General features: G+C 43.1%; 1 protein-coding gene across 1 annotated transcript in view; it reads right to left on the minus strand.

Moving 5' to 3' along the window:
* The window catches only part of LOC117731939 (chemokine-like protein TAFA-5), a 27,892-nt gene that overhangs the window by 15,263 nt on the left and 2,629 nt on the right, over positions 1–10,000 (minus strand). Inside the window, exons 2-3 of the mRNA XM_034534510.1 lie at positions 1,392–1,443; positions 939–1,093 (exon numbers count right to left, since the gene is read on the minus strand). Coding sequence (XP_034390401.1) covers positions 939–1,093; positions 1,392–1,443 — 207 coding nt within the window. The remainder of the gene's footprint in view (positions 1–938; positions 1,094–1,391; positions 1,444–10,000) is intronic.

Below are 10,000 nucleotides of genomic sequence, written 5' to 3' on the forward strand. Positions count from 1 at the left end.
AGTTCAGATTCAATCTATAATCTGAGGTAAAGATCTGTGGGGATGTGAAGTGGAAGCTCGACAGCGGAGAGACGGTTCAGCTCAACAACTCTCCACAGAGTCTGAACGAGTCCCTCCAGCTGTCGTGGTCGTCTCACAGAAAGAGAGAGAGAGAGAGGGAGAGAGAGAGAGAGAGAGAGAGAGAGAGAGAGAGAGAGAGAGAGAGAGAGAGAGAGAGAGAGAGGGGAGGCGACGGCTGCTGATGAAATGCAATGCAACTGTGGGCCGTCCCCCATCTGGACGTTGACTTTCTGAACCTCCAGATGAAGAGATGCCGAGGATTTAGAGGGAAGTTTCCTTCAGAGCTTCTGCAGACTTGCAATATCGTAAATAACTGATATGCCTAAAAATACACTCGATCAATTCTTAATTTCCTCCGAAACACACACCGAACACTTAAGGGGAGTCATGACCGATGAATAAGGTACAACTTTAATTTTATATCATCGTTTATATCAACGTTTATTTTTTTTCAATGTTGCTGTGTTCTTAGGAGTTAAATGTTATATAAATCCGGTTATGAATAATATCTGAACAAACCCCTCTATAGAAACCTACAGAATATATTTAGGAATGAAACTGTGAAATGTGGTTTATGTAAGAGCTGCTGAAGTGGAGATTTATCTGGATCAGAGTCTGAGAATAAACTCATTTAGAGAAAACAGCATTAAAAGAAATGTATTATAATAATTTTCTTAAAAGAGTCGCCCCCTCATGGCCATTAGACAGAATGCAGGTTCAAGGAACTTCCGCATTTACTTTTCAGACCCGGAGGTTGGCCGACAGTCATCATTGGTCCCCGACCATGTCCAAGTAGCAATGTTAACCCAAACCAGCCGTGAGAACGACAAAACAAGATATTTCCTGGTTACTATGGCGACTTGCCGTCGGTGTCTTACCGTCGACGCAGGCCGGCCTGGCTCGTGTCGTCCCGGCGATCCGTCCCTTCCTGCAGGCGCAGCGGGCCGTCTGTCGAGCAATGGTCCTCCTCGGCTGGCTGCTGTCTCGGTCCAGAGTGACGATCTCACAGGTCCCGGCCGCCAGCTGACCTGAGGGAGGAAGTCCATCATATTATAAGCGACTTTGTTTTGATCACAAAAGTTTTATATATCTACCCGCAAAAAAAATATGTTTTTGCGAAATTGCAGCGTTTCCTTTAAATTTTTTTGTTCTGGTGCCGGACATTCCTGTTCAAACCAACGTTGCAGGACGGGTCGCGGCGGCGGACATTTTTGTTTGCCGTTGCCATCGCAACTGTCGGAGCGGACTAAAGTCTGAACTAAACTCAACGGAAAGTCACGGACTCACTCAGGTGAGACAGCGGAGGAGAAACGTTACAAAGCGTTAAGCGCCGGAGTAAATGCGTAAACTTGAACCAGTGTAGCAGTAAAGCGGTGGAATTAGCAAGCTAGCTAGCTAACTAGCAAGTTATCCACTAGTTAGCCAGCTAGCTTTCTAGCAAGCTGTCCACTAGTTAGCCAGCTAGCTTGCTAGCAAGCTGTCCACTAGTTAGCCAGCTAGTTTGCTATTTCCACCATACTACACTGGTTACAGTGGAGGAGCTGAACAGTAGCCAGCTGCTAACTCCACGTCGCTCTAGGACAAGCTAGTTACCTAGCAATTGCGCCGACAAACGGCGTGTCAATATAATCCCATCAAAGGTTCAGTCCTTGGACTTTATCTTTAGCTGAATCACTGACTCGAGTTCACTTGAATTTATTATCTGGCGATGATGGAATTTCCACAAATAAAACATTCAATTCAGTTTATTTTGTATACATATAACAGCTTGCCATTAGCAGGTGATTTAGAAAATACTTTGTTCCCACAGGCATAATCTTGTATTTTGTTTATCGTTTCACAGGTGACAAACTGCTGCTGTTGGAAACCAGTCTACAGACTCACTGGAAGTTGAATATTGTTTATGCAATTTCTTCAGAAAAGACATGATCGTTGCTTGAAAAGGGGTTGATTCTGAGTTCGTTCTGTCTGCAGCCTCCACCAGCCGACACAAAACCATTAAAAAGGCTCCAACTCTCCTGTGATGAAAGTTATAAAAGTGAGACGGGAAGAACAATCCCTCCAAACTTCTGCTGCCGAGCTTTAAATTACCAGTTGGGTGTTTTGAGTGACGGCTGCCGAACGTCTGAACCGACTCGCGGCTGATTGTTTCCCGTCAGTCAGTCTGTCACTCAGCTCATCCTCACTCATCCAACGTTTTTACAGAAATGATACCGCAGCAACCATAGAAACAGAATCCTGCTCTCTGATTGGCTGACAGGAGACCGTTGAGGGGAGACATCTCGGTGTGAATGGTGCACAATTCTTAACTGATAGACATCACCATGAAACGTACATTACGTACATTGAGACCATTATTCTTTCTGAAATTGCACGTTTAAATATGTGCACCTCTCCAAAGACGTCTGGAACCACGTGATGATCTAACAAGGATCTTGAACACAATCAGGGTCTTTTAAATACCTCTTTAACTTCATGAAGGACTAATAATGAAATATCCTCAGTGCCCCTGAAACCTCCAAGACACCTAACAGCTTTTCATCTAACTCCACAACCTCATCAGGGAAATCTGAACCTTCCCAAGAACCTCTTCAGGGGGCATTAAAACCCGAACCAAACCAGCCAACATTTAGTTCTTACTCTGGTGCGGTTTGTCTGGGTAGTTGTGAACGCAGTAATTGTACTCTGGTGGTCCAAAACAACCCGTCTGAGACCACCAAGAGGTGGTCTTGGATTGTTTAAAAGCAAACACTACTGCGCTGGAGCCTGGAACCTTTTCACTGCCTCTTTAATCTCCTCGAGGACAGCTAGAGCCTCTTCAAGGACCACTGAAACCTCTTCAAAGACAGCAAAAACATTTCCAATGAATGATAATGCCTCCTTTCTACCTTTCTTAAATACCACTGAAAAAGAACTCAAGAACAGAATAAACCTCCTCAGGGACCGCTACACCAGATCACCTGGGAAATACCTCTAAAAACCAAAAGTCAGATTTAACCGCCATGGGCCACGAATGTCTGTACATGATGTCACATCAATCTATTCAATAGCTGTTGAGCTTTATAAGCGTGGACCAGCATTGACATCTATGAAACAAAGTTAAAAACTGTTTGAGGAAGAACTTGGGAACTAAAGCTAGACGTCTGGCTCTATTTCCGCTATTAAAATGAACTAAATATTTCATAAATGAATAGAACGAATCATTGAAGTCTGAAGGAATCGATAAGAAAAAAGGCAGAGTCTGGATGATGGAGGGGTGAATATTGGGGTGAATCGGAGGGGACAGAAGTTGTATTTGGTCGCCGTGGGGACGGCAGGAGCCCCCCCTGCATGCTGATGAGCCATCATCAATAGAGCCACGGACCGCCCCGCCTCTTCAGAAAGGACCAGGACCTCGGAGTCAGGAGAACAGAGGGAGCAGTTCTTCAGATAAGACGGAGGGCAGTCGGGCTCAGAGCGAGGAAAACAACAACAACAACAGCTCGTTTAGTCTCAGAACAACAAACTGCCGAAAAGGTTGAACAGACTTCCATGAAGCAGTGATGGAGACACTTGAGAGACCACTACGACCTGCGAGGTAACGGTCACATGAACACTGGAGGCGACCAATGGCGTTGACACACAAGGCAAAACCTTTTTTACAAGATTCAAATATCATCAATGTAATTAAATTAAATTAAAGTGACACTTTCATAACCTGACCTTTTTGTCCGTTGACAATTCCAATACAGTTTATTTGAATAAGATTAACATGTCGGCACCATAAACAACTCCCGGAAGCAGAAGCAACCCCCGGTTCTGACGTGTGAAGCCAATGCAAGTGTCATAAAACCTGCATTCTCTCTACTGACCACCAGGGGGCGACTCCTCAGGTTGTATAGAAGTCTATGCTTCATGTGTTAAAGCTGCATTCTCTCTCCTGACCACCAGGGGGCGACTCCTCTGGTTGTATAGAAGTATATACTTCATGTGTTAAAGCTACATTCTCTCTCCTGACCACCAGGGGGCGACTCCTCTGGTTGTATAGAAGTCTATGCTTCATGTGTTAAAGCTGCATTCTCTCTCCTGACCACCAGGGGGCGACTCCTCTGGTTGTATAGAAGTATATACTTCATGTGTTAAAGCTGCATTCTCTCTCTTGACCACCAGGGTGCGACTCCTCTGGTTGTATAGAAGTCTATGCTTCATGTGTTAAAGCTACATTCTCTCTCTTAACCATCAGGGGGCGACTCCTCTGGTTGTATAGAAGTCTATGTTTCATGTGTTAAAGCTGCATTCTCTCTCCTGACCACCAGGGGGCGACTCCTCTGGTTGTATAGAAGTATATGCTTCATGTGTTAAAGCTACATTCTCTCTCTTGACCATCAGGGGGCGACTCCTCTGGTTGTATAGAAGTCTATGCTTCATGTGTTAAAGCTGCATTCTCTCTCCTGACCACCAGGGGGCGACTCCTCTGGTTGTATAGAAGTATATACTTCATGTGTTAAAGCTGCATTCTCTCTCTTGACCACCAGGGTGCGACTCCTCTGGTTGTATAGAAGTCTATGCTTCATGTGTTAAAGCTACATTCTCTCTCTTAACCATCAGGGGGCGACTCCTCTGGTTGTATAGAAGTCTATGTTTCATGTGTTAAAGCTGCATTCTCTCTCTTGACCACCAGGGTGCGACTCCTCTGGTTGTATAGAAGTCTATGCTTCATGTGTTAAAGCTGCATTCTCTCTACTGACCACCAGAGGGCGACTCCTCAGGTTGTATAGAAGTCTATGCTTCATGTGTTAAAGCTGCATTCTCTCTCTTGACGACCAGGGGGCGACTCCTCTGGTTGTATCGAAGTCTATGCTTCATGTGTTAAAGCTGCATTCTCTCTCTTGACCACCAGGGGGCGACTCCTCTGGTTGTATAGAAGTCTATGCTTCATGTGTTAAAGCTGCATTCTCTCTCTTGACCACCAGGGGGCGACGTCACTCCTACTTATGGTATATTCCGTTTATCGGTTGCAAAACAACAACATGGTGACGGCCATAATCCAAGATGTTCTAAGCACCTTAGACCCTCAGGAAGAGCGCCAGGCTTTGAAGCTACTTTTACATAGTGGCCAAACCGTGGAATGACACATGATGCCGTGGAGCCCAAAAATAATTCTTCCGTAAACTTACATTGGGAAAGAGTCCTCCTTTTACAATAATGAGATAATAGCATGAGATAATAATCTAATGATATAATATATACTAGTACAACAGTCACAGGGGTCATTTCTCTTACGTTATGCACTTCTACTAAGTAACATTATCAATGCACTACTTTTACTTGTCACGGCGTATTATAACAGCGTGGTGTTAGTGGTAAACAATCTGAACATGTCCAAGAACACACTTTTAACCAGGCTTTCCCCCCCCCAAAAAAACTGGAAGTTCATTAAAATCTTGTATTAATTAAATGAATCTTAGAAGAAAAGAAACGTTCTTGTCTAAAGCTCTGTGAGCAGGCTTTCTGTTGAGCATGAACGTTATTAAAAGCAGGTTTAAAAGGCCACTCGGTCCTTCAGCTGTTAAGAATAAACAACGGCATATTAAAAAAAGTTTGAGGACCTGAAAAGCTTCAGCTGTCAGACGGAAACACGACGCTTGAGAGCCGGCAGGCTTTTGATGTGGCGAGCAGCGTTTTGCTGTCAGCGGCGTCTCTGTGAACCGTGAATGAAGACACAGCGTTGTTGTTCCTATCGGCTCAGAGTCATCGCCGCCGTGCGGCGGGCGGGTTGCCGTTCAGGAGGATTGATGTCTGCGAGGCGGCGAGTGTTTTGTTCTCCAGGAATTCACAGTGAATGACATCGAACGTATAAAAACATGAAATGTCCTGTAGAACCAGTTGGAGTCAGACTGCTGGAGAGAGCTCCAGTTTAAAGGACTCTCTAAGCTCAACCTATTAATAATAGAATAATAACAACTATTACATCACATATAGATTTAACAGCAGTGAAATACAACTTTACCAAGTACTGTATGTAAGGGCAAAGTGTTGATGATGAATGTTTATGATAAACTGAATGATGAAGAGTTCCTTTATGTGATGATGAATGTTTATGATAAACTGAATGATGAAGAGTTCCTTTATGTGATGATGAATGTTTATGATAAACTGAATGATGAAGTGTTCCTTTAAGTGTTGAGAAACTCCTCCCACTTCTTCAGCTAAATAAACCTCTTGGATCAGCTGTGAAATACCTCGTCACAAAGCTGAAAACAGACGATTTGTCCTTTTTAGAGATACCTGTATGTCAGTAGCGATTACCCAGATATCAGCTGGGGAAAAAGTCTGCGAACCAGTTTCCCAATCACAAAAGAGAAATATTTACTTACTTACTTACCACATGGGACTTCTTCAAATGGAAATACAATTACAAAATAAGACATCACGAGGTATGTCCTGATGCAGGTAACCTAAAGGTGTTTGTTTAAAATTAATCCAGAGACATATAATAGTAAAACACTCACAGGGAGCATTTTACTGCACAATTAGTACATTTACTTTTAAGTACAGCTTCATGATTTTTTAATTCCTGACTTTTACTTGTAGTTGCATATTTTCCCAGGTTATAGTATTGTTGCTTTTACTTTGGTGAAAGATGTGAATGTTAAAAACACTAACAGGGTTCACACTCTCTGTTGAGACTCTCTGCAGTTTTAATGAAGCTCATAATTACATCTGACAGCCTGCATTAACACGTCTGATGTGTCCTCCCCCTCCTGTTAGCCTCCCGGCTACATGGAGCTGATAAACTCTCTCATCTCTGTCGGAGAGCTGCTGTCATGATGGTTACCTCCTCCTCCTCCTCCTCCTCCTCCTCCTCCTCCTCCTCCTCCCCCCTGTATACATGCAGACTGTCAGACCTCTGTGAGTTCAGTACTTTTGTGTCCAAAGGCTCAAAGGTCACAGTGGAAAGTGTCCGAGCTTCACATCTGTCGACAGCTACATGACATACCGAGAGGACACTTTAACCTTCATTCCTCTGTACGTGATCACATCTGACACACAAAGGTCAAAGGTCAGACAGGATGGACGCTAGCACACACACACACACACTAAGCCAGCGGAAGGACTGACCCCTACGGGTCGATAGAAGCACAATGTCGGGATATCTACGAATTTACGGCACATTCGTATAGCCACGAATGCTGGATGAGACCGGCATGAACATTGTCGTTTTTTTAGATTTAGGATATGCGGTGTTCTCGGTTAAAGCTTTCAGTGACTTAAGCGTGAGAAGGCCGTACTTTATTAAAGAATAAAGAACAACGTTTTTTTACATTTTGGGCCAATAGGTGTGGTACTCTCCTACATGCAGAGACGTTCCACCGCTGCTATTAGCCACCAAACATCTTGAGCTTTGAAGATCAGGGACCATCATCGCAGGTCGCCCCCTTTTTCCATCTCAAAGGACCGCTCAGGGGGGCCGAGAAGCCCCGGAGCTTTTCTGCAGTAATTGGGATTCAGTCTGCATGTGGATGATGTCAGAGACGCCGCTAGCTAACGGGTATCCCGTGGCAACCAAGAGACGGTGACGACGGAGGCGGCGTCAGGCCCCCCCGTTAGCTGGTTAGCTGCAGCTCATCGCCGACCTCCTTTAATTCACTTGGGTGGGTTAAATGCAAAGGGGGCCAAATGCAATGGGGCCAAATTATGACGATTGTAATAAAGATCAAACCATCAGCAGGGCAGAGCGCTTTTTTTATTGGTGGACGGAGTACTCAGTTTGTTTCCTTCGGAGAGAATATTAGTACTACAGTGTATAAATACTCTGGGAAAAAGTGAAAGTCCTGCATTCAAAATCTTACTTAAGAAAGTAGAAGTAGCCTGCTCTTCATGCAGAATGGTCCAAGTCAGATTCATATTCGGGTTATAATTATGAACGCGTTAATCTGTTCATCACTTTAATGTTGCAGCTGGTGAACGTGGAGCTGATTTTAAAAACTGCCCGGTAGCTTAATCCATACGTCACACTAACGTGTGTGAATTCTTTTTTTTTTATTCATTGTAAATAATTGAGCGGTTAGAGATTTTTTCTAAACCCTAAATGAACACTTTTATCCTATTATTAATCACACACATTCAAAAGCTAAATCCCCCATGTGGTGTTCACTGTCACTGGAAGGGTGTAATATATAAATAAATATATTATATAAATAAATAACATGTAAATCACTGCAGGTGTTGAATAAATTAAGTAAAAATAACCATATTTCCTTAAAAATATAGGGCAGTAGAAGTAGCTTAAAATGGAAATAAACATACTTTTAATCTGTATTTAAGGAGTAAATGTGAGTTGCATTCCACCACAGACTGACGCTGTGGATATACCTAACGACCCTACGACTTCTTCTCTACCAATCTATACGTATCCACATTTAAAGTTTCCAGTTTCCTCACACTGGTCTCCACCTCACTGTGCTGAGTATAATCAGTACGATGTCCAGTTTACAACATTTAGCTCGGGGCTCAAGTCCCCGAACAAGACTCATTAAAAACTAAGTGGTGTAATAAAAAGTAATGCGATGCACGGTGGTGTAGTGGCTAGCACTGTTGCCTCACAGCAAGAGGGCCGCGGGTTCGATTCCCGGTCGGAGCGGTCCTTCTGTGTGGAGTTTGCATGTTCTCCCCGTGGCAGCGTGGGTTCTCTCCGGGCTCTCCGGCTTCCTCCCACAGTCCAAAGACATGCTGCAGGTTAATTGATCTCTAAATGTCCCATAGGTGTGAATGTGAGAGTGAATGGTTGTATGTCCCTACATGTGCCCTCGATGGACTGGCGGCCTGTCCAGGGTGTCCCCTGCCTTCGCCCTATGTCAGCTGGGATAGGCTCCAGCACCCCCGAGACCCTAATGAGGATAAGCGGTATTGAAAATGGATGGATGGATGGATGCGATGCATTGAGCGGCAGCGTAATTAATGATGTGTTACCAGGCTGGGAACACGAAGAGCAGAGATGCGATCGCCACGGCAACCGACCGCAAACAATGGGAAACACAACGGTACATGCGCATATATATATCACACATCTTTTTTTTTCTAATTTTCTATTTACGGAAATCATGTTTAAGCGTTCTAGCGTTTATCTTTTCATTTATTTATTCATTGCAAATTAACCCTTTAAATTAACTTTTTCAGAATCAGAAAATAAATGTTCGTGTTGAAGGATGGAAAATAGATCAAATTGTCCAACTAAAAAGAAAGAAAAGTCCTCTGAACTTCCTTGGCTTCGTAAACTTCGTGAAGCTAATGATGATGATGATGATGATGATGATGAGGCTGCATGCCGGAGAACGAGTCTCTCCGTTACTGTTGGGGATGTTAACATGATGGCTAAAGAGCAGCTTTAAGAGGGGAAGTGGCACCGGGAGCAGCTTTAAGACAGGAAGTGTATCAGATGTTCTGCACCTGAAGCTCAATAAGTTCAATACCCAAAATAATATTTACCTTCTTACTGTGATGAGATCATTTCAACATGTATTGATGTCGATGGTAAACGTACATTTTATAAGAAAAGGCTGAATCTGGTTGGATTTACAGAAATTTAAAACTATATGTTAACAATATCATCATTTTGTATGTCTTATGTAAATGTATTTGTTTTTCTTATTATGAATACTTGTTTGTTCTTTTACTCAGTATTTACATTTCTATTATTGTTAAATATTACTTTAATATTTATATTCACATTAATACTTTTCTATCAACTTGGAAAATAAGAAAACATTAAATAATAATGCACTTGCGAAGTTGCGCAAAATCCTCATAACGGAGAGGAATGTTGCCCTAACATACAAAAAGGCCAATTAAGAATATTTACATTAATTATTATTATTCTGAATATAATTCTGATTTGTTTCGGACTTTTTGAATGTGCCGTTCAGCCAAGAGTTCGGTACGGTAGTTCCTGGCTCTGCAG

Source organism: Cyclopterus lumpus, chromosome 6, assembly GCF_009769545.1.
Source record: "Cyclopterus lumpus isolate fCycLum1 chromosome 6, fCycLum1.pri, whole genome shotgun sequence".
Lineage (NCBI taxonomy): Eukaryota > Metazoa > Chordata > Actinopteri > Perciformes > Cyclopteridae > Cyclopterus > Cyclopterus lumpus.